Here is a 25,097-nt window from a genome sequence, read left to right on the forward strand (position 1 = left end):
TCTCTCCTTCACCCCTATCTCTCCTTCACCCCTATCTCTCCCTTCACCCTATCTCTCCTTCACCCCTATCTCTCCTTCACCCCTATCTCTCCCTTCACCCTATCTCTCCCTTCACCCCTATCTCTCCCTTCACCCCTATCTCTCCCTTCACCCCTATCTCTCCTTCACCCCTATCTCTCCTTCACCCCTATCTCTCCCTTCACCCCTATCTCTCCTTCACCCCTATCTCTCTTCACCCTATCTCTCCCTTCACCTATCTCTCCCTTCACCCCTATCTCTCCTTCACCCCTATCTCTCCTTCACCCCTATCTCTCCCTTCACCCCTATCTCTCCCTTCACCCTATCTCTCCCTTCACCCCTATCTCTCCTTCACCCCTATCTCTCCCTTCACACCTATCTCTCCTTCACCCCTATTCTCCCTTCACCCCTATCTCTCCCTTCACCCCTATCTCTTCCTTCACCCCTATCTCTCCTTCACCCCTATCTCTCCCTTCACCCCTATCTCTCCTTCACCCTATCTCTCACTCCTATCTCTCCCTTCACCCCTATCTCTCCCTTCACCCTATCTCTCCCTTCACCCCTATCTCTCCCTTCACCCCTATCTCTCCCTTAACCCCTATCTCTCCCTTCACCCCTATCTCTCACTCCACCCCTATCTCTCCCTTCACCCCATCTCTCCCTTCACCCCATCCACTCCTCCAAGATGATACCTCCCTCTCTACTCCTCCAAGATGATACCTCCCTCTCTACTCCTCCAAGATGATACCTCCCTCTCTACTCCTCCAAGATGATACCTCCCTCTCCACTCCTCCAAGATGATACCTCCCTCTCTACTCCTCCAAGATGATACCTCCCTCTCTACTCCTCCAAGATGATACCTCCCTCTCTACTCCTCCAAGATGATACCTCCCTCTCCACTCCTCCAAGATGATACCTCCCTCTCTACTCCTCCAAGATGATACCTCCCTCTCTACTCCTCCAAGATGATACCTCCCTCTCCACTCCTCCAAGATGATACCTCCCTCTCTACTCCTCCAAGATGATACCTCCCTCTCTACTCCTCCAAGATGATACCTCCCTTCCACTCCTCCAAGATGATACCTCCCTCTCCACTCCTCCAAGATGATACCTCCCTCTCTACTCCTCCAAGATGATACCTCCCTCTCTACTCCTCCAAGATGATACCTCCCTCTCCACTCCTCCAAGATGATACCTCCCTCTCTACTCCTCCAAGATGATACCTCCCTCTCCACACCTCCAAGATGATACCTCCCTCTCTACTCCTCCAAGATGATACCTCCCTCTCCACTCCTCCAAGATGATACCTCCCTCTCTACTCCTCCAAGATGATACATCCCTCTCTACTCCTCCAAGATGATACCTCCCTCTCTACTCCTCCAAGATGATACCTCCCTCTCTACTCCTCCAAGATGATACCTCCCTCTCTACTCCTCCAAGATGATGCCTCCCTCTCCACTCCTCCAAGATGATACCTCCCTCTCTACTCCTCCAAGATGATACCTCCCTCTCCACTCCTCCAAGATGATACCTCCCTCTCTACTCCTCCAAGATGATACCTCCCTCTCCACTCCTCCAAGATGATACCTCCCTCTCTACTCCTCCAAGATGATACCTCCCTCTCTACTCCTCCAAGATGATACCTCCCCATCCACTCCTCCAAGATGATACCTCCCCATCCACTCCTCCAAGTTGATACCTCCCTCTCTACTCCTCCAAGATGATACCTCCCTCTCTACTCCTCCAAGATGATACCTCCCTCTCTACTCCTCCAAGATGATACCTCCCTCTCCACTCCTCCAAGATGATACCTCCCTCTCTACTCCTCCAAGATGATACCTCCCCCTCCACTCCTCCAAGATGATACCTCCCTCTCTACTCCTCCAAGATGATACCTCCCTCTCCACTCCTCCAAGATGATACCTCCCTCTCTACTCCTCCAAGATGATACCTCCCTCTCTACTCCTCCAAGATGATACCTCCCTCTCTACTCCTCCAAGATGATACCTCCCTCTCCACTCCTCCAAGATGATACCTCCCCCTCCACTCCTCCAAGATGATACCTCCCTCTCTACTCCTCCAAGATGATACCTCCCTCTCCACTCCTCCAAGATGATACCTCCCTCTCTACTCCTCCAAGATGATACCTCCCTCTCTACTCCTCCAAGATGATACCTCCCCATCCACTCCTCCAAGATGATACCTCCCCATCCACTCCTCCAAGATGATACCTCCCCTCTCTACTCCTCCAAGATGATACCTCCCCATCCACTCCTCCAAGATGATACCTCCCTCTCTACTCCTCCAAGATGATACCTCCCTCTCTACTCCTCCAAGATGATACCTCCCTCTCCACTCCTCCAAGATGATACCTCCCTCTCCACTCCTCCAAGATGATACCTCCCTCTCTACTCCTCCAAGATGATACCTCCCTCTCTACTCCTCCAAGATGATACCTCCCCATCCACTCCTCCAAGATGATACCTCCCCATCCACTCCTCCAAGATGATACCTCCCTCTCTACTCCTCCAAGATGATACCTCCCCATCCACTCCTCCAAGATGATACCTCCCCATCCACTCCTCCAAGATGATACCTCCCTCTCTACTCCTCCAAGATGATACCTCCCCATCCACTCCTCCAAGATGATACCTCCCTCTCTACTCCTCCAAGATGATACCTCCCTCTCTACTCCTCCAAGATGATACCTCCCTCTCCACTCCTCCAAGATGATACCTCCCTCTCCACTCCTCCAAGATGATACCTCCCTCTCTACTCCTCCAAGATGATACCTCCCTCTCTACTCCTCCAAGATGATACCTCCCTCTCCACTCCTCCAAGATGATACCTCCCTCTCCACTCCTCCAAGATGATACCTCCCCATCTACTCCTCCAAGATGATACCTCCCTCTCTACTCCTCCAAGATGATACCTCCCTCTCCACTCCTCCAAGATGATACCTCCCTCTCTACTCCTCCAAGATGATACCTCCCTCTCTACTCCTCCAAGATGATACCTCCCTCTACTCCTCCAAGATGATACCTCCCTCTCTACTCCTCCAAGATGATACCTCCCTCTCTACTCCTCCAAGATGATACCTCCCTCTCTACTCCTCCAAGATGATACCTCCCTCTCCACTCCTCCAAGATGATACCTCCCTCTCCACTCCTCCAAGATGATACCTCCCTCTCTACTCCTCCAAGATGATACCTCCCTCTCCACTCCTCCAAGATGATACCTCCCTCTCTACTCCTCCAAGATGATACCTCCCTCTCTACTCCTCCAAGATGATACCTCCCCTCTCTACTCCTCCAAGATGATACCTCCCTCTCTACTCCTCCAAGATGATACCTCCCTCTCTACTCCTCCAAGATGATACCTCCCTCTCTACTCCTCCCTGAGCTCCAGTACTCTAGGACCCCTCCTCTCTATCATGTGTTTCTTCTCTTTCATGACTAGATTATCCACCTCCCCCTCTCTTCTTTCTCTCTCTCTCTCTCTCTTCTTACCTTCATCTACTCAATCAGCTTTAACCCAATGAGAGAAGATTGTCTTGCTCAAAAGGCACCATTCATTTCCCTTTATTTCTTGCAATTCATTCAACTTCAGTGGTTTTGCTCTACTAACAGCATGTTGAGCAGCTGACTCCATAGCGCCCTCTGGTGGGCGGTTGTTATAACAAGCCAACACTATTCTATGACACACGCAGCATTGTTTGTGTGTTCTCTATGCACATCTATAGAGCCGCCCTGAGTAGTAACCTGAGGGTTGTTTGACAGCTGACTCCACAGCACCCCTGGTGGGTAATTACGATAATGAGACATTACTCTTCTACAGAGCAGCCCTGAGTAGGTAACCTGAGTGTTGTTTGACAGCTGACGCCACAGCACCCCCTGGTGGGTAATTATGATAATGAGACATTACTCTTCTACAGCGCAGCCCTGAGTAGTAACCTGAGTGTTGTTTGACAGCTGACTCCACAGCACCCCCTGGTGGGTAATTATGATAATGAGACATGACTCTTCTACAGAGCAGCCCTGAGTAGTAACCTGAGTGTTGTTTGACAGCTGACTCCACAGCACCCCCTGGTGGGTAATTATGATAATGAGACATGACTCTTCTACAGAGCAGCCCTGAGTAGTAACCTGAGTGTTGTTTGACAGCTGACTCCACAGCACCCCCTGGTGGGTAATTATGATAATGAGACATGACTCTTCTACAAAGCAGCCCTGAGTAGTAACCTAAGTGTTCTGTATGTCTCTCTTTTCCAGGTTCTAGTGAGAACCAGAGTGACTGGTGCCTGGGGAACCGTAGTAACCTGAGTGTTCTGTGTGTGTTCTGTGTTCTAGGTCAGCAGGTTCTAGGTCTGGTGGAGAACCAGAGTGACTGGTGCCTGGGGAACCATAGTAACCTGAGTGTTCTGTGTTCTAGGTCAGCAGGTTCTAGGTCTGGTGGAGAACCAGAGTGACTGGTACCTGGGGAACCTGTGGAAGAATCATCGTCCCTGGCCCGCCCTGGAGAGGGGCTTCAATACAGGTGAGAGACACACATGAATGCAAACACACACACACACACACACACACAACACACACACACACACACACACACACACATACATACACACACACACACACACACACACACACACACACACACACACACACAAGGTAATTTCTTCACTCTGAGAAATATGTGGTCAACACTTTCTATGAGTACAAACTTTATTCACAATGAAAATGATAATGAGTAACTTTTCACTATATTTTCCCTGCCTGAGCTGAGCTGCCTGTGAGTTTTCTCACCAATAACAGAAGTATTACTTCTGGTTCCTCTCTTCTTGGGGAGAGAGACAGAATGAATAATGTCTTGGATTGGAACAAACAAACCGTCTCTCTCTCCACCCTGCTGGGTCCATCTTCTACAGCTAGAGGCAGGCTGTGTCTCAAATGCCACTATATTCCCTATATCTCCTATATTAGTGCACTACTTTTGACCAGGGCCCATAGGGAATAGTGCGCCATTTGAGACTCAGCCCCAGAGAGAAACAGAGCCGCAAACCGCCAAATGAACGCCGGCTGGCTGTAATATTGCTGCTATATCTAATGCATTAGGCGATAATGGCCTCTTCAACAGATGGCCAGGCTACAGAGGGTCTTTCATCTCTGAAGAAGTCTCTTTTGTGTTCAGTGTAACACAGGAAGTGATGTGATGAAAATATGTTGCAGCGACGGTGTGGCTGTGATCACTTCCTCTCTGTTTGAAATGAAAGCTGAGAAGATTTGGCATGAGCCCTCAGATCCTCAAAAAAGTTCTACAGCTGCACCATCGAGAGCATCCTGACTGGTTGCATCACTGCTTGGTATGGCAACTGCTTGGCATCCGACCACAAGGCGCTACAGAGGGTAGTGCGTACGGCCCAGTACATCACTGGGGCCGAGCTCCCTGCCATCCAGGATCTCTATACCAGGCGGTGTCAGAGGAAGGCCCTAAAAATTGTCAAAGACTCCAGCCACCCTAGTCATAGACTGTTCTCTCTGCAACCGCACAGTTAGACATTACTGTTAAATCAGGTCATGTCTAACCTGTTGATTGAGACCGTTAAGTCAGGTCATGTGTAACCTGTTGATAGAGACTGTTAAGTCAGGTCATGTGTAACCTGTTGATAGAGACTGTTAAGTCAGGTCATGTGTCCTCTGTTCCAGGTGTGATCTTGCTGCTGCTGGACCGACTGAGGAAGCTGAGGTGGGAACAGATGTGGAGACTGACGGCAGAGAGAGAACTGATGAGCATGTTGTCTACATCACTGGCTGACCAGGTAACACACACACACACACACACGTTTGAACACACACACACACACGTACAAACGCGCACACACACACACACGTTTGAACACACACACACATACGATGACGTGCACACACATATACACTGAACGCACACACACGCATACATGGTCAGAAACTTGCACACACACACATGCACGCCACGCCTTGAACACACACGCATATACACACACACACACACACATACACACAATCATAAACACACCTTGTATTCAACTACTTGAAGTTCACCATTAAAATGGCTGGATTATTACACTTCAGACTTGAGTATTTTATGTTAATTGAACACCAAGGATTTTATTTAAGAGCTGCTTCGAGCTCATATAAATGAGATGCACGTTTACGATGTTTTCATTGAATGTTAATTAAATAAAGTATTGTAGTTTGGAATTTGTGAAGATTCTAGAAGTGTTTTAGTGTTCCATGATTCCATTCGCCTCCTGCTGTGTTCCGTTCAACCCTCCAATCAGCTGTTCCCTCCTCTTTACAGATCCGTTCATTATGAGGATAACAACAAGCTTTATAATGTCTCCTATTAGGAGAATATGCACTGTCTCTGAACCAGCAAGATCTCAAAGTCAAAGAAATCATAGTCAAATATGGTCTCTGAACCAGCAAGATCTCAGTCAGAGAAAACATAGTCAAATACCGCCTCTGAACCAGCAAGATCTCAGTCAGAGAAATCATAGTCAAATACGGTCTCTGAACCAGCAAGATCTCAGTCAGAGAAATCATAGTCAAATACGGTCTCTGAACCAGCAAGATCTCAGTCAGAGAAATCATAGTCAAATACGGTCTCTGAACCAGCAAGATCTCAGTCAGAGAAAACATAGTCAAATACTGTCTCTGAACCAGCAAGATCTCAAAGTCAAAGAAATCATAGTCAAATACTGTCTCTGAACCAGCAAGATCTCAAAGTCAAAGAAATCATAGTCAAATACGGTCTCTGAACCAGCAAGATCTCAAAGTCAGAGAAAACATAGTCAAATACTGTCTCTGAACCAGCAAGATCTCAGTCAGAGAAATCATAGTCAAATACTGTCTCTGAACCAGCAAGATCTCAGTCAGAGAAAACATAGTCAAATACGGTCTCTGAACCAGCAAGATCTCAGTCAGAGAAAACATAGTCAAATACGGTCTCTGAACCAGCAAGATCTCAGTCAGAGAAAACATAGTCAAATACGGTCTCTGAACCAGCAAGATCTCAGTCAGAGAAAACATAGTCAAATACCGTCTCTGAACCAGCAAGATCTCAGTCAGAGAAATCATAGTCAAATACCGTCTCTGAACCAGCAAGATCTCAGTCAGAGAAATCATAGTCAAATACGGTCTCTGAACCAGCAAGATCTCAGTCAGAGAAAACATAGTCAAATACCGTCACTGTTAGAGCTTCTATTAAAGAAAGCCCTTGAAGTATCCGGCGGCAGCTATTGTATCTGAGGGGTTGTTCTTACATGTGAGATATAATCGTACCGGTACGGTCATGCTGATTAACATAACAGGTACCAAGACAGTGTCTGTTTCACCCAATGGAGAAGAGGTCTGTTACTAGAGGGTCTTTATCAGTTAAAATACAGAGAGAACACCAATGGAGAAGAGTTACCCAGACATAGACAGTAGGGTTTATAGTATATGAACTGTTCTAAGGTGTCTAGATGATTCAATATAACATAGACAGTAGGGTTTATAGTATATGAACTGTTCTAAGGTGTCTAGATGATTCAATATAACATAGACAGTAGGGTTTATAGTATATGAACCGTTCTAAGGTGTCTAGATGATTCAATATAACACAGACAGTAGGGTTTATAGTATATGAACTGTTCTAAGGTGTCTAGATGATTCAATATAACATAGACAGTAGGGTTTATAGTATATGAACTGTTCTAAGGTGTCTAGATGATTCAATATAACATAGACAGTAGGGTTTATAGTATATGAGGTGAGAACGTCTGGTCTGGTCTGCTCTGCACATGATTTAATCTGCAGTTCTGGTATCTCTGTCTATGTTTGTGATCTGCAGCAAGTACTGGTCTCTCTTTTTCTGTGATCTGCGGCAATGTCTGGGGCCGTATGTATAAAGCCTCTGAGAGTAGGAGTGTGGATCTAGGATCAGGTCCCCGTCCCGTCCATATAATCTGACTCATTATGATCTAAAATACACTCCTACTCTGTCCATATAATCTGACTCATTATGATCTAAAATACACTCCTACTCTGTCCATATAATCTGACTCATTATGATCTAAAATACACTCCTACTCTGTCCATATAATCTGACTCATTATGATCTAAAATACACTCCTACTCTGTCCATATAATCTGACTCATTATGATCTAAAATACACTCCTACTCTGTCCATATAATCTGACTCATTATGATCTAAAATACACTCCTACTCTGTCCATATAATCTGACTCATTATGATCTAAAATACACTCCTACTCTGTCCATATAATCTGACTCATTATGATCTAAAATACACTCCTACTCTGTCCATATAATCTGACTCATTATGATCTAAAATACACTCCTACTCTGTCCATATAATCTGACTCATTATGATCTAAAATACACTCCTACTCTGTCCATATAATCTGACTCATTATGATCTAAAATACACTCCTACTCTGTCCATATAATCTGACTCATTATGATCTAAAATACACTCCTACTCTGTCCATATAATCTGATTCATTATGATCTAAAATACACTCCTACTCTGTCCATATAATCTGACTCATTATGATCTAAAATACACTCCTACTCTGTCCATATAATCTGACTCATTATGATCTAAAATACACTCCTACTCTGTCCATATAATCTGACTCATTATGATCTAAAATACACTCCTACTCTGTCCATATAATCTGATTCATTATGATCTAAAATACACTCCTACTCTGTCCATATAATCTGACTCATTATGATCTAAAATACACTCCTACTCTGTCCATATAATCTGACTCATTATGATCTAAAATACACTCCTACTCTGTCCATATAATCTGACTCATTATGATCTAAAATACACTCCTACTCTGTCCATATAATCTGACTCATTATGATCTAAAATACACTCCTACTCTGTCCATATAATCTGACTCATTATGATCTAAAATACACTCCTACTCTGTCCATATAATCTGACTCATTATGATCTAAAATACACTCCTACTCTGTCCATATAATCTGACTCATTATGATCTAAAATACACTCCTACTCTGTCCATATAATCTGACTCATTATGATCTAAAATACACTCCTACTCTGTCCATATAATCTGACTCATTATGATCTAAAATACACTCCTACTCTGTCCATATAATCTGACTCATTATGATCTAAAATACACTCCTACTCTGTCCATATAATCTGACTCATTATGATCTAAAATACACTCCTACTCTGTCCATATAATCTGATTCATTATGATCTAAAATACACTCCTACTCTGTCCATATAATCTGACTCATTATGATCTAAAATACACTCCTACTCTGTCCATATAATCTGATTCATTATGATCTAAAATACACTCCTACTCTGTCCATATAATCTGACTCATTATGATCTAAAATACACTCCTACTCTGTCCATATAATCTGACTCATTATGATCTAAAATACACTCCTACTCTGTCCATATAATCTGATTCATTATGATCTAAAATACACTCCTACTCTGTCCATATAATCTGATTCATTATGATCTAAAATACACTCCTACTCTGTCCATATAATCTGATTCATTATGATCTAAAATACACTCCTACTCTGTCCATATAATCTGATTCATTATGATCTAAAATACACTCCTACTCTGTCTATGTGATCTGCAGTAAGGTCTGATCTGTAAGGTCTGGTCTCTATCTGTTATCTACACCAAGGTCTGATCTGTAAGGTCTGGTCTCTATCTGTTATCTACACTAAGGTCTGACCTGTAAGGTCTGGTCTCTATCTTTTATCTACACTAAGGTCTGATCTGTAAATTCTGGTCTTTATGTGTTATCTACACTATGGTCTGATCTGTAAGGTCTGGTCTCTATCTGTTATCTACACCAAGGTCTGATCTGTAAGGTCTGGTCTCTATCTGTTATCTACACTAAGGTCTGATCAGTAAGGTCTGGTCTCTATCTGTTATCTACACTAAGGTCTGATCTGTAAGTTCTGGTCTTTATGTGTTATCTACACTAAGGTCTGACCTGTAAGGTCTGGTCTCTATCTGTTATCTACACTAAGGTCTGATCAGTAAGGTCTGGTCTATCTGTTATCTACACTAAGGTCTGACCTGTAAGGTCTGGTCTCTATCTGTTATCTACAGTAAGGTCTGATCTGTAACCCTTGGTTTGTGCTGTGGTGGAGACCTCTGTGGGCTATACTCGGCCTTGTCTCAGGATTGTAAGTTGGTGGTTGGGGATATCCCTCTAGTGGTGCGGGGGCTGTGCTTTGGCGGAGTGGGTGGGGTTATATCCTTCCTGTTTGGCCCTGTCCGGGGGTTTCTTCGGATGGGGCCACAGTGTCTCCCGGACCGCTCCTGTCTCAGCCTCCAGTATTTATGCTGCAGTAGTTTATGTGTCGGGGGCTGGGGTTAGTTGGTTATACCTGGAGTACTTCTCCTGTCTTATCCAGTGTCCTGTGTGAATTTAAGTATGCTCTCTCTAATTCTCTCGTTCTCTCTTTCTCTCTGAGAACCTGAGCCCTAGGACCATACGTCAGGACTACCGGGCATGATGACACCTTGCTGTCCCCAGTCCGCCTGGCCTTGCTGCTATTCCAGTTTCAACTGTTCTGCCTGCGGCTACGAAACCCCTACCTGTCCCAGACCTGCTGTTTTCAACTCTTTAATGATCGGCTATGAAAAGCCAACTGAGAGACCTGAGCCCTAGGACCATACGTCGGGACTACCGGCCGTGGTGACTCCTTGCTGTCCCCAGTCCGCCTGGCCTTGCTGCTATTCCAGTTTCAACTGTTCTGCCTGCGGTTATGGAACCCCTACCTGTCCCAGACCTGCTGTTTTCAACTCTTAATGATCGGCTGAAAAGCCAACTGAGAGACCTGAGCCCTAGGACCATACGTCGGGACTACCGGCCGTGGTGACTCCTTGCTGTCCCCAGTCCGCCTGGCCTTGCTGCTATTCCAGTTTCAACTGTTCTGCCTGCGGTTATGGAACCCCTACCTGTCCCAGACCTGCTGTTTTCAACTCTTAATGATCGGCTATGAAAAGCCAACTGAGATTTATTCCTGATTATTATTTGACCATGCTTGTCACTTATGAACATTTTTGAACATCTTGGCATGGTTCTGTTATAATCTCCACCCGGCACAGCCAGAAGAGGACTGGCCACCCCTCATAGCCTGGTTCCTCTCTAGGTTTCTTCCTAGGCTTTCGCCTTTCTAGGGAGTTTTTCCTAGCCACCGTGCTTCTACACCTGCATTACTAGCTGTTTGGGGTTTTAGGCTGGGTTTCTGTACAGCACTTCGAGATATAAGCTGATGTAAGAAGGGCTATATAAAATAAAATTGATTGATTGATTGATTGTAAGGTCTGGTCTCTATCTGTTATCTACACCAAGGTCTGATCTGTAAGGTCTGGTCTCTATCTGTTATCTACACTAAGGTCTGACCTGTAAGGTCTGGTCTCTATCTGTTATCTACACTAAGGTCTGATCAGTAAGGTCTGGTCTCTATCTGTTATCTACACTAAGGTCTGATCTGTAAGGTCTGGTCTCTATCTGTTATCTACACTAAGGTCTGATCAGTAAGGTCTGGTCTCTATCTGTTATCTACACTAAGGTCTGATCTGTAAGTTCTGGTCTTTATGTGTTATCTACACTAAGGTCTGACCTGTAAGGTCTGGTCTCTATCTGTTATCTACACTAAGGTCTGATCAGTAAGGTCTGGTCTATCTGTTATCTACACTAAGGTCTGACCTGTAAGGTCTGGTCTCTATCTGTTATCTACAGTAAGGTCTGATCTGTAAGGTCTGGTCTCTATCTGTTATCTACACCAAGGTCTGATCTGTAAGGTCTGGTCTCTATCTGTTATCTACACTAAGGTCTGACCTGTAAGGTCTGGTCTCTATCTGTTATCTACACTAAGGTCTGATCAGTAAGGTCTGGTCTCTATCTGTTATCTACACTAAGGTCTGATCAGTAAGGTCTGGTCTCTATCTGTTATCTACACTAAGGTCTGACCTGTAAGGTCTGGTCTCTATCTGTTATCTACACTAAGGTCTGATCAGTAAGGTCTGGTCTCTATCTGTTATCTACACTAAGGTCTGATCTGTAAGGTCTGGTCTCTATCTGTTATCTACACTAAGGTCTGATCAGTAAGGTCTGGTCTCTATCTGTTATCTACACTAAGGTCTGATCTGTAAGTTCTGGTCTTTATGTGTTATCTACACTAAGGTCTGACCTGTAAGGTCTGGTCTCTATCTGTTATCTACACTAAGGTCTGATCAGTAAGGTCTGGTCTATCTGTTATCTACACTAAGGTCTGACCTGTAAGGTCTGGTCTCTATCTGTTATCTACAGTAAGGTCTGATCTGTAAGGTCTGGTCTCTATCTGTTATCTACACCAAGGTCTGATCTGTAAGGTCTGGTCTCTATCTGTTATCTACACTAAGGTCTGACCTGTAAGGTCTGGTCTCTATCTGTTATCTACACTAAGGTCTGATCAGTAAGGTCTGGTCTCTATCTGTTATCTACACTAAGGTCTGACCTGTAAGGTCTGGTCTCTATCTGTTATCTACACTAAGGTCTGATCAGTAAGGTCTGGTCTCTATCTGTTATCGACACTAAGGTCTGATCAGTAAGGTCTGGTCTCTATCTGTTATCTACACTAAGGTCTGATCAGTAAGTTCTGGTCTCTATCTGTTATCTACAGTAAGGTCTGATCTGTAAGGTTGTGTGTGTGTCTGCAGGACATCTTCAACGCCGTGATCAAACAGAACCCCTTCCTGGTTCACCAGCTGCCCTGCTTCTGGAATGTTCAGCTCTCAGACCACACCCGCTCGGAGAAGTGCTACAAAGACGTGTCAGACCTCAAGGTGAGCTGAGCATCTCACACACAGATAGCAGCTGTTTCCAGACCCCCTCTTTTCCTCTAGGTGTGTATGGGCTGTTCTATGGGCTGTGGATCTGTGTGTGTGTGTGTGTGTGTGTGTGTGTGTAATGTTGGCATCATGCCCCCTGCTCCTTCCAGATGCTTCTACTCTCTCTGACTGGCCTGTCATCTCTCTCTGTCTCTCTGACTGGCCTGTCATCTCTCTCTGTCTCTGTGTCTCTCTCTCTCTCTCTCTCTCTCTCTCTCTCTCTCTCTCTCTCTCTCTCTCTCTCTCTCCCTCCCCCACTGCAAGTGATCCATTTAAACTTTTTGTGAAGAACAAGCACTTAGAGGTTCCTGAAAACCTCTATCTAACCATCTAACTCAATGCCTCCCTCTCTCTTTCTTTCTTTCTCTCTCCCCTTCCTCCCTTCCTCCCTCTCTCCCCCCTCCCTCTCTCCCCCTTCCTCCCTCTCTCCCCTCTCCCCCCTTCCTCCCTCTCTCTCTCCCCCCTTCCTCTCTCCCCCTGCCTCCCTCTCTCTCTCCCCCCTTCCTCTCCTACAGGTGATCCATTGGAACTCTCCTAAGAAGCTGAGAGTGAAGAACAAGCATGTAGAATTTTTCAGGAACCTCTACCTAACCTTCCTGGAGTACGATGGAAACCTCCTGAGACGAGAACTCTTCGGCTGCCCCAGCGAGACAGACCACAACAGCGAAAACGTATGTGGAACTATACTGATCTAGAGTCAGTTTAAATACAGCACTGAGAACGTAGGTGGAACTATACTGATCTAGAGTCAGTTTAAATACAGCACTGAGAACGTAGGTGGAACTATACTGATCTATTTAAATAGGCCAGTTAAAAATGTTTATCTGGCTTGCCATTCCAAATAAAATGGAATCTTTTTTGCTCATATAATTTATAAAACAAGTCGCTAGGTGTAGGCAAGACCATCAGCAGATAGGTCAACTGGGACATGACTAAAGAGTTAATCAGGGTGATGTTTCCACAAATAGTGTCACGATCGTCGTTAGATGAAGCGGACCAAGGCGCAGCGTGATATGCGTACATTATTTTATTGCAGTACACAACACGAACCAAAACAACAAAACAAACGATACGTGAAGTCCTGGGATGAACACAAACCTTCCGGAACAAGATCCCACAATAAACAGTGCCAAACAGGCTGCCTAAGTATGGTCCCCAATCAGAGACAACGAGCTACAGCTGCCTCTGATTGGGTACCACCCTGGCCAACATAGAAATACATGAACTAGAACATGAACATAGAAAATAACACATAGAAAATCCACACCCTGGCTCAACATATAAGAGTCCCCAGAGCCAGGGCGTGACAATAGTGCACTACTTTAGACCAGAGAATGGCACCCTATTCCCTATGTAGTGCACTACTTTAGACCAGAGAATGGCACCCTATTCCCTATATAGTGCACTACTTTAGACCAGAGAATGGCACCCTATTCCCTATATAGTGCACTACTTTAGACCAGAGAATGGCACCCTATTCCCTATATAGTGCACTACTTTTGACCAGAGAATGGCACCATATTCCCTATATAGTGCACTACTTTTGACCAGAGAATGGCACCCTATTCCCTATATAGTGCACTACTTTTGACCAGAGAATGGCACCCTATTCCCTATATAGTGCACTACTTTTGACCAGAGCCCATGTCTAGTTCCCTGTGTCCCTCCCAGCCCAGCTCCATGTCTAGTTCCCTGTGTCCCTCCCAGCCCAATGTCTAGTTCCCTGTGTCCCTCCCAGCCCAGCTCCATGTCTAGTTCCCTGTGTCCCTCCCAGCTCCATGTCTAGTTCCCTGTGTCCCTCCCAGCCCAGCTCCATGTCTAGTTCCCTGTGTCCCTCCCAGCTCCATGTCTAGTTCCCTGTGTCCCTCCCAGCCCCATGTCTAGTTCCCTGTGTCTTTCCCAGCCCCATGTCTAGTTCCCTGTGTCCCTCCCAGCTCCATGTCTAGTTCCCTGTGTCCCTCCCAGCTCCATGTCTAGTTCCCTGTGTCCCTCCCAGCCCAGCTCCATGTCTAGTTCCCTGTGTCCCTCCCAGCTCCATGTCTAGTTCCCTGTGTCCCTCCCAGCCCAGCTCCATGTCTAGTTCCCTGTGTCCCTCCCAGCCCAGCTCCATGTCTAGTTCCCTGTGTCCCTCCCAGCCCAGCTCCATGTCTAGTTCCCTGTGTCCCTCCCAGCCCCATGTCTAGTTCCCTGTGTCCCTCCCAGCTCCATGTCTAGTTCCCTGTGTCCCTCCCAGCCCAGCCCCATGTCTAGTTCCCTGTGTCCCTCCCAGCCCAGCTCCATGTCTAGTTCCTGTGTCCCTCCCAGCCCAGCTCCATGTCTAGTTCCTGTGTCCTCCCAGCTCCATGTCTAGTTCCCTGTGTCCCTCCCAGCCCCATGTCTAGTTCCCTGTGTCCCTCCCAGCAGCCCCATGTCTAGTTCCCTGTGTCCCTCCCAGCCCCATGTCTAGTTCCCTGTGTCCCTCCCAGCTCCATGTCTAGTTCCCTGTGTCCCTCCCAGCTCCATGTCTAGTTCCCTGTGTCCTCTCAGCCCAGCTCCATGTCTAGTTCCCTGTGTCCCTCCCAGCCCAGCTCCATGTCTAGTTCCCTGTGTCCCTCCCAGCTCCATGTCTAGTTCCCTGTGTCCCTCCCAGCCCAGCTCCATGTCTAGTTCCCTGTATCCCTCCCAGCCCTGCCCCATGTCTAGTTCCCTGTGTCCCTCCCAACCCAGCTCCATGTCTAGTTCCCTGTGTCCCTCCCAGCCCCATGTCTAGTTCCCTGTGTCCCTCCCAGCCCAGCCCCATGTCTAGTTCCCTGTGTCCCTCCCAGCCCAGCTCCATGTCTAGTTCCCTGTGTCCCTCCCAGCCCACCCCCATGTCTAGTTCCCTGTGTCCCTCCCAGCTCCATGTCTAGTTCCCTGTGTCCCTCCCAGCCCCATGTCTAGTTCCTGTGTCCCTCCCAGCCCCATGTCTAGTTCCCTGTGTCCCTCCCAGCCCAGCCCCATGTCTAGTTCCCTGTGTCCCTCCCAGCTCCATGTCTAGTTCCCTGTGTCCCTCCCAGCTCCATGTCTAGTTCCCTGTGTCCCTCCCAGCCCAGCCCCATGTCTACTTCCCTGTGTCCCTCCCAGCCCAGCTCCATGTCTAGTTCCCTGTGTCCCTCCCAGCCCCATGTCTAGTTCCCTGTGTCCCTCCCAGCCCCATGTCTAGTTCCCTGTGTCCCTCCCAGCCCCATGTCTAGTTCCCTGTGTCCTCCCAGCCCAGCCCCATGTCTAGTTCCCTGTGTCCCTCCCAGCCCAGCTCCATGTCTAGTTCCCTGTGTCCCTCCCAGCCCCATGTCTAGTTCCCTGTGTCCCTCCCAGCCCAGCTCCATGTCTAGTTCCCTGTGTCCTCCCAGCCCAGCCCCATGTCTAGTTCCCTGTGTCCTCCCAGCCCAGCTCCATGTCTAGTTCCTGTGTCCCTCCGCCCAGCTCCATGTCTAGTTCCCTGTGTCCCTCCCAGCTCCATGTCTAGTTCCCTGTGTCCCTCCCAGCCCAGCCCCATGTCTAGTTCCCTGTGTCCCTCAGCCCAGCTCCATGTCCTAGTTCCCTGTGTCCCTCCCAGCCCAGCTCCATGTCTAGTTCCCTGTGTCCTCCCAGCTCCATGTCTAGTTCCCTGTGTCCCTCCCAGCCCCATGTCTAGTTCCCTGTGTCCCTCCCAGCCCCATGTCTAGTTCCCTGTGTCCCTCCCAGCTCCATGTCTAGTTCCCTGTGTCCCTCCCAGCTCCATGTCTAGTTCCCTGTGTCCCTCCCAGCTCCATGTCTAGTTCCCTGTGTCCCTCCCAGCTCCATGTCTAGTTCCCTGTGTCCCTCCCAGCCCAGCTCCATGTCTAGTTCCCTGTGTCCCTCGCCCAGCTCCATGTCTAGTTCCCTGTGTCCCTCCCAGCCCAGCTCCATGTCTAGTTCCCTGTGTCCCTCCCAGCCCAGCTCCATGTCTAGTTCCCTGTGTCCCTCCCAGCCCAGCTCCATGTCTAGTTCCCTGTGTCCCTCCCAGCTCCATGTCTAGTTCCCTGTGTCCCTCCCAGCTCCATGTCTAGTTCCCTGTGTCCCTCCCCAGCCCCATGTCTAGTTCCCTGTGTCCCTCCCAGCCCAGCTCCATGTCTAGTTCCCTGTGTCCCTCCCAGCCCAGCTCCATGTCTAGTTCCCTGTGTCCCTCCCAGCTCCATGTCTAGTTCCCTGTGTCCCTCCCAGCCCCATGTCTAGTTCCCTGTGTCCCTCCCAGCCCAGCCCATGTCTAGTTCCCTGTGTCCCTCCCAGCCCCATGTCTAGTTCCCTGTGTCCCTCCCAGCTCCATGTCTAGTTCCCTGTGTCCCTCCCAGCTCCATGTCTAGTTCCCTGTGTCCCTCTCAGCCCAGCTCCATGTCTAGTTCCCTGTGTCCCTCCCAGCCCAGCTCCATGTCTAGTTCCCTGTGTCCCTCCCCAGCTCCATGTCTAGTTCCCTGTGTCCCTCCCAGCCCCATGTCTAGTTCCCTGTGTCCCTCCCAGCCCAGCTCCATGTCTAGTTCCCTGTGTCCTCCCAGCCCAGCTCCCATGTCTAGTTCCCTGTGTCCCTCCCAGCTCCATGTCTAGTTCCCTGTGTCCCTCCCAGCCCCATGTCTAGTTCCCTGTGTCCCTCCCAGCCCCATGTCTAGTTCCCTGTGTCCTCCCAGCTCCCATGTCTAGTTCCCTGTGTCCCTCCCAGCCCAGCTCCATGTCTAGTTCCTGTGTCCCTCCCAGCTCCATGTCTAGTTCCCTGTGTCCCTCCCAGCTCCCATGTCTAGTTCCCTGTGTCCCTCCCAGCCCAGCTCCATGTCTAGTTCCCTGTGTCCCTCCCAGCCCATGTCTAGTTCCCTGTGTCCCTCCCAGCTCCATGTCTAGTTCCCTGTGTCCCTCCCAGCAGCCCCATGTCTAGTTCCCTGTGTCCCTCCCAGCTCCATGTCTAGTTCCTGTGTCCCTCCCAGCTCCATGTCTAGTTCCCTGTGTCCCTCCCAGCTCCATGTCTAGTTCCCTGTGTCCCTCCCAGCCCCATGTCTAGTTCCTGTGTCCCTCGCCCAGCTCCATGTCTAGTTCCCTGTGTCCCTCCCAGCCCAGCTCCATGTCTAGTTCCCTGTGTCCCTCCCAGCCCAGCTCCATGTCTAGTTCCCTGTGTCCCTCCCAGCCCCATGTCTAGTTCCCTGTGTCCCTCCCAGCCCAGCCCCATGTCTAGTTCCCTGTGTCCCTCCCAGCCCAGCTCCATGTCTAGTTCCCTGTGTCCCTCCCAGCTCCCATGTCTAGTTCCTGTGTCCCTCCCAGCCCAGCTCCATGTCTAGTTCCCTGTGTCCCTCAGCCCAGCTCCCATGTCTAGTTCCCTGTGTCCTCCCAGCCCAGCTCCATGTCTAGTTCCCTGTGTCCCTCCCCAGCTCCATGTCTAGTTCCCTGTGTCCCTCCCAGCCCATGTCTAGTTCCCTGTGTCCTCTCAGCTCCATGTCTAGTTCCCTGTGTCCCTCCCAGCTCCATGTCTAGTTCCCTGTGTCCCTACCCAGCTCCATGTCTAGTTCCCTGTGTCCCTCCCAGCTCCATGTCTAGTTCCCTGTGTCCCTCCCAGCCCAGCTCCATGTCTAGTTCCTGTGTCCCTCCAGCCCAGCTCCATGTCTAGTTCCCTGTGTCCCTCCCAGCCCCATGTCTAGTTCCCTGTGTCCCTCCCCAGCTCCATGTCTAGTTCCCTGTGTCCCTCCCAGCTCCATGTCTAGTTCCCTGTGTCCCTCCCAGCTCCATGTCTAGTTCCCTGTTCCTCGCCAGCTCCATGTCTAGTTCCCTGTGTCCCTCCCCAGCTCCATGTCTAGTTCCCTGTGTCCCTCGCCCAGCTCCATGTCTAGTTCCCTGTGTCCCTCCCAGCTCCATGTCTAGTTCCCTGTGTCCCTCCCAGCCCAGCCCCATGTCTAGTTCCCTGTGTCCCTCCCAGCCCCATGTCTAGTTCCCTGTGTCCCTCCCAGCTCCATGTCTAGTTCCCTGTGTCCCTCCCAGCCCAGCTCCATGTCTAGTTCCCTGTGTCCCTCCCAGCCCAGCTCCATGTCTAGTTCCCTGTGTCCCTCCCAGCTCCATGTCTAGTTCCCTGTGTCCCTCCCAGCCCAGCTCCATGTCTAGTTCCTGTGTCCCTCCCAGCCCCATGTCTAGTTCCTGTGTCCCTCCCAGCTCCCATGTCTAGTTCCCTGTGTCCCTCCCAGCCCAGCTCCATGTCTAGTTCCCTGTGTCCCTCACCCAGCTCCATGTCTAGTTCCCTGTGTCCCTCCCAGCTCCATGTCTAGTTCCCTGTGTCCCTCCCAGCTCCATGTCTAGTTCCCTGTGTCCCTCCCAGCCCAGCTCCATGTCTAGTTCCCTGTGTCCCTCCCAGCTCCCATGTCTAGTTCCTGTGTCCTCCCAGCCCAGCTCCATGTCTAGTTCCCTGTGTCCCTCCCAGCCCCATGTCTAGTTCCCTGTGTCCCTCCCAGCCCCATGTCTAGTTCCCTGTGTCCCTCCCAGCCCCATGTCTAGTTCCTGTGTCCCTCCCAGCCCAGCCCCATGTCTAGTTCCCTGTGTCCCTCCCAGCCAGCTCCATGTCTAGTTCCCTGTGTCCCTCCCAGCCCCATGTCTAGTTCCCTGTGTCCCTCCCAGCCCAGCTCCATGTCTAGTTCCCTGTGTCCCTCCCAGCCCCATGTCTAGTTCCCTGTGTCCCTCCCAGCCCAGCCCCATGTCTAGTTCCCTGTGTCCCTCCCAGCCCATGTCTAGTTCCCTGTGTCCCTCCCAGCCCAGCTCCATGTCTAGTTCCTGTGTCCCTCCCAGCCCCATGTCTAGTTCCCTGTGTCCCTCCCAGCCCAGCTCCATGTCTAGTTCCCTGTGTCCCTCCCAGCTCCATGTCTAGTTCCTGTGTCCCTCCCAGCTCCATGTCTAGTTCCCTGTGTCCCTCCCAGCCCAGCCCCATGTCTAGTTCCCTGTGTCCCTCCCAGCCCAGCTCCATGTCTAGTTCCCTGTGTCCCTCCCAGCTCCATGTCTAGTTCCTGTGTCCCTCAGCCCAGCTCCATGTCTAGTTCCCTGTGTCCCTCCCAGCTCCATGTCTAGTTCCCTGTGTCCCTCCCAGCTCCATGTCTAGTTCCCTGTGTCCCTCCCAGCCCAGCTCCATGTCTAGTTCCCTGTGTCCCTCCCAGCTCCATGTCTAGTTCCCTGTGTCCCTCCCAGCTCCATGTCTAGTTCCCTGTGTCCCTCCCAGCCCAGCTCCATGTCTAGTTCCCTGTGTCCCTCCCAGCCCAGCTCCATGTCTAGTTCCCTGTGTCCCTCCCAGCCCAGCTCCATGTCTAGTTCCCTGTGTCCCTACCCAGCTCCATGTCTAGTTCCTGTGTCCCTCCCAGCTCCATGTCTAGTTCCCTGTGTCCCTCCCAGCTCCATGTCTAGTTCCCTGTGTCCCTCCCAGCCCAGCTCCATGTCTAGTTCCTGTGTCCTCCCCCAGCTCCATGTCTAGTTCCCTGTGTCCCTCCCAGCTCCATGTCTAGTTCCCTGTGTCCCTCCCAGCTCCATGTCTAGTTCCCTGTGTCCCTCCCAGCCCAGCTCCATGTCTAGTTCCCTGTGTCCCTCCCAGCTCCATGTCTAGTTCCCTGTGTCCCTCCCAGCTCCCATGTCTAGTTCCCTGTGTCCCTCCCAGCCCAGCTCCATGTCTAGTTCCCTGTGTCCCTCCCAGCCCAGCTCCATGTCTAGTTCCCTGTGTCCCTCCCAGCTCCATGTCTAGTTCCTGTGTCCCTCCCAGCTCCATGTCTAGTTCCCTGTGTCCCTCCCAGCCCCCATGTCTAGTTCCCTGTGTCCCTCCGCCCAGCTCCATGTCTAGTTCCCTGTGTCCCTCCCAGCTCCATGTCTAGTTCCCTGTGTCCCTCCCAGCTCCATGTCTAGTTCCCTGTGTCCCTCCCAGCTCCATGTCTAGTTCCCTGTGTCCCTCCCCAGCTCCATGTCTAGTTCCCTGTGTCCCTCCCAGCTCCATGTCTAGTTCCCTGTGTCCCTCCCAGCTCCCATGTCTAGTTCCCTGTGTCCCTCCCAGCTCCATGTCTAGTTCCCTGTGTCCCTCCCAGCCCCATGTCTAGTTCCCTGTGTCCCTCCCAGCTCCATGTCTAGTTCCCTGTGTCCCTCCACAGCTCCATGTCTAGTTCCCTGTGTCCCTCCCAGCTCCATGTCTAGTTCCCTGTGTCCCTCCCCAGCTCCATGTCTAGTTCCCTGTGTCCTCCCCCAGCTCCATGTCTAGTTCCCTGTGTCCCTCCAGCCCAGCTCCATGTCTAGTTCCCTGTGTCCCTCCCAGCTCCATGTCTAGTTCCCTGTGTCCTCCGCCCAGCCCCATGTCTAGTTCCCTGTGTCCTCCCAGCCCCATGTCTAGTTCCCTGTGTCCCTCCCAGCTCCATGTCTAGTTCCCTGTGTCCCTCCCAGCCCAGCTCCATGTCTAGTTCCCTGTGTCCCTCCCAGCTCCATGTCTAGTTCCCTGTGTCCTCCCAGCCCAGCTCCATGTCTAGTTCCCTGTGTCCTCCCAGCCCAGCTCCATGTCTAGTTCCCTGTGTCCCTCCCAGCTCCATGTCTAGTTCCCTGTGTCCCTCCCAGCTCCCATGTCTAGTTCCCTGTGTCCCTCCCAGCCCAGCTCCATGTCTAGTTCCCTGTGTCCCTCCCAGCCCCATGTCTAGTTCCCTGTGTCCCTCCCAGCTCCCATGTCTAGTTCCCTGTGTCCTCCCAGCTCCATGTCTAGTTCCCTGTGTCCTCCCAGCTCCCATGTCTAGTTCCCTGTGTCCTCCCAGCCCAGCTCCATGTCTAGTTCCTGTGTCCCTCCCACCCAGCTCCATGTCTAGTTCCCTGTGTCCCTCCCAGCCCAGCTCCATGTCTAGTTCCCTGTGTCCCTCCCAGCCCCATGTCTAGTTCCCTGTGTCCCTCAGCCCAGCTCCATGTCTAGTTCCCTGTGTCCCTCCCAGCTCCATGTCTAGTTCCCTGTGTCCCTCCCCCAGCTCCATGTCTAGTTCCCTGTGTCCCTCCCAGCCCAGCTCCATGTCTAGTTCCCTGTGTCCCTCCCAGCTCCATGTCTAGTTCCCTGTGTCCCTCCCAGCTCCATGTCTAGTTCCTTGTGTCCCTCCCAGCTCCATGTCTAGTTCCCTGTGTCCCTGCCCAGCTCCATGTCTAGTTCCTGTGTCCCTCCCAGCTCCATGTCTAGTTCCCTGTGTCCCTCCCAGCCCAGCTCCATGTCTAGTTCCCTGTGTCCCTCCCAGCTCCATGTCTAGTTCCTGTGTCCCTCCCAGCTCCATGTCTAGTTCCCTGTGTCCTCCCAGCTCCATGTCTAGTTCCCTGTGTCCCTCCCAGCCCAGCTCCCATGTCTAGTTCCCTGTGTCCCTCCAGCCCAGCTCCATGTCTAGTTCCTGTGTCCCTAGCCCAGCTCCATGTCTAGTTCCCTGTGTCCCTCCCAGCTCCATGTCTAGTTCCCTGTGTCCCTCCCAGCTCCATGTCTAGTTCCCTGTGTCCCTCCCAGCTCCATGTCTAGTTCCCTGTGTCCCTCACCCAGCTCCATGTCTAGTTCCCTGTGTCCTCCCAGCGCCCATGTCTAGTTCCCTGTGTCCCTCCCAGCCCAGCTCCATGTCTAGTTCCCTGTGTCCCTCCCAGCTCCATGTCTAGTTCCCTGTGTCCCTCCCCAGCTCCATGTCTAGTTCCCTGTGTCCCTCCCAGCTCCATGTCTAGTTCCCTGTGTCCCTCCCAGCTCCATGTCTAGTTCCTGTGTCCCTCCCAGCTCCATGTCTAGTTCCCTGTGTCCCTCCCAGCCCAGCTCCATGTCTAGTTCCCTGTGTCCCTCCCAGCCCCATGTCTAGTTCCCTGTGTCCCTCCCAGCCCAGCTCCATGTCTAGTTCCCTGTGTCCCTCCCAGCTCCATGTCTAGTTCCCTGTGTCCCTCCCAGCTCCATGTCTAGTTCCCTGTGTCCCTCCCAGCCCAGCCCCATGTCTAGTTCCTGTGTCCCTCCCAGCCCAGCTCCATGTCTAGTTCCCTGTGTCCCTCCCAGCCCCATGTCTAGTTCCCTGTGTCCCTCCCAGCTCCATGTCTAGTTCCCTGTGTCCCTCCCAGCCCAGCTCCATGTCTAGTTCCCTGTGTCCCTCCCAGCTCCATGTCTAGTTCCCTGTGTCCCTCCCAGCCCAGCTCCATGTCTAGTTCCCTGTGTCCCTCCCAGCCCATGAGTTCTGTCCTCAGCTCCATGTCTAGTTCCCTGTGTCCCTCCCAGCCCAGCTCCATGTCTAGTTCCCTGTGTCCCTCCCAGCTCCATGTCTAGTTCCCTGTGTCCCTCCCAGCCCCATGTCTAGTTCCCTGTGTCCCTCCCAGCCCCATGTCTAGTTCCCTGTGTCCCTCCCAGCTCCATGTCTAGTTCCCTGTGTCCTCCGCCCAGCTCCATGTCTAGTTCCCTGTGTCCCTCCCAGCTCCATGTCTAGTTCCCTGTGTCCCTCCCAGCCCAGCTCCATGTCTAGTTCCCTGTGTCCCTCCGCCCAGCTCCATGTCTAGTTCCCTGTGTCCCTCCCAGCTCCATGTCTAGTTCCCTGTGTCCTCCCTAGCTCCATGTCTAGTTCCTGTGTCCCTCCCAGCTCCATGTCTAGTTCCCTGTGTCCCTGCCCAGCTCCATGTCTAGTTCCCTGTGTCCCTCCCAGCCCCATGTCTAGTTCCCTGTGTCCTCCCAGCTCAGCTCCATGTCTAGTTCCCTGTGTCCCTCCCAGCTCCATGTCTAGTTCCCTGTGTCCCTCCCAGCCCAGCTCCATGTCTAGTTCCCTGTGTCCCTCCCAGCTCCATGTCTAGTTCCCTGTGTCCTCCCAGCCCAGCTCCATGTCTAGTTCCCTGTGTCCCTCCCAGCTCCATGTCTAGTTCCCTGTGTCCCTCCCAGCCCCATGTCTAGTTCCCTGTGTCCCTCCCCAGCTCCATGTCTAGTTCCCTGTGTCCTCCCAGCTCCCATGTCTAGTTCCCTGTGTCCCTCCCAGCTCCATGTCTAGTTCCCTGTGTCCCTCCCAGCCCAGCTCCATGTCTAGTTCCCTGTGTCCCTCCCTAGCCCAGCTCCATGTCTAGTTCCTGTGTCCCTCCCAGCTCCATGTCTAGTTCCTGTGTCCCTCCCAGCCCCATGTCTAGTTCCCTGTGTCCCTCCCAGCCCAGCTCCATGTCTAGTTCCCTGTGTCCCTCCCAGCTCCATGTCTAGTTCCCTGTGTCCCTCCCAGCTCCATGTCTAGTTCCCTGTGTCCCTCCCAGCTCCATGTCTAGTTCCCTGTGTCCCTCCCAGCTCCATGTCTAGTTCCCTGTGTCCCTCCCAGCTCCATGTCTAGTTCCCTGTGTCCTCCCAGCTCCATGTCTAGTTCCTGTGTCCCTCCCAGCCCAGCTCCATGTCTAGTTCCCTGTGTCCCTCCCAGCTCCATGTCTAGTTCCCTGTGTCCTCCCAGCTCCATGTCTAGTTCCTGTGTCCCTCCCAGCTCCATGTCTAGTTCCCTGTGTCCCTCCCAGCTCCATGTCTAGTTCCCTGTGTCCCTCCCAGCCCAGCTCCATGTCTAGTTCCCTGTGTCCCCCAGCCCAGCTCCATGTCTAGTTCCCTGTGTCCCTCCCCAGCTCCATGTCTAGTTCCCTGTGTCCCTCCCCAGCTCCATGTCTAGTTCCTGTGTCCCTCCCAGCCCCATGTCTAGTTCCCTGTGTCCCTCCCAGCTCCATGTCTAGTTCCCTGTGTCCCTCCCAGCTCCATGTCTAGTTCCCTGTGTCCCTCCCAGCCCAGCCCATGTCTAGTTCCCTGTGTCCCTCCCAGCTCCATGTCTAGTTCCCTGTGTCCCTCCCAGCTCCATGTCTAGTTCCCTGTGTCCCTCCGCAGCTCCATGTCTAGTTCCCTGTGTCCTCCCAGCCCCATGTCTAGTTCCCTGTGTCCCTCCCAGCTCCATGTCTAGTTCCCTGTGTCCCTCCCAGCTCCATGTCTAGTTCCCTGTGTCCCTCCCCAGCTCCATGTCTAGTTCCTGTGTCCCTCCCAGCCCCAGCCCATGTCTAGTTCCCTGTGTCCCTCCCAGCTCCATGTCTAGTTCCCTGTGTCCCTCCCAGCTCCATGTCTAGTTCCTGTGTCCCTTTGAGCCCATGTCTAGTTCCCTGTGTCCCTCCCAGCTCCCATGTCTAGTTCCCTGTG

At 51.1% G+C, this 25,097-nt stretch overlaps 1 protein-coding gene across 2 annotated transcripts in view; it reads left to right on the forward strand.

Moving 5' to 3' along the window:
- Positions 1-25,097, forward strand: part of large1 (LARGE xylosyl- and glucuronyltransferase 1) — a 149,040-nt gene that overhangs the window by 86,082 nt on the left and 37,861 nt on the right. For both annotated transcript variants that reach the window (XM_045217624.1, XM_045217625.1), the window contains exons 6-9: positions 4,450-4,554; positions 5,721-5,833; positions 12,794-12,919; positions 13,480-13,635. In XM_045217624.1, coding sequence (XP_045073559.1) covers positions 4,450-4,554; positions 5,721-5,833; positions 12,794-12,919; positions 13,480-13,635 — 500 coding nt within the window. The remainder of the gene's footprint in view (positions 1-4,449; positions 4,555-5,720; positions 5,834-12,793; positions 12,920-13,479; positions 13,636-25,097) is intronic.

The sequence above is a fragment of the Coregonus clupeaformis genome, unplaced genomic scaffold (assembly GCF_020615455.1).
Source record: "Coregonus clupeaformis isolate EN_2021a unplaced genomic scaffold, ASM2061545v1 scaf1153, whole genome shotgun sequence".
NCBI classification, from domain to species: Eukaryota; Metazoa; Chordata; class Actinopteri; order Salmoniformes; family Salmonidae; genus Coregonus; species Coregonus clupeaformis.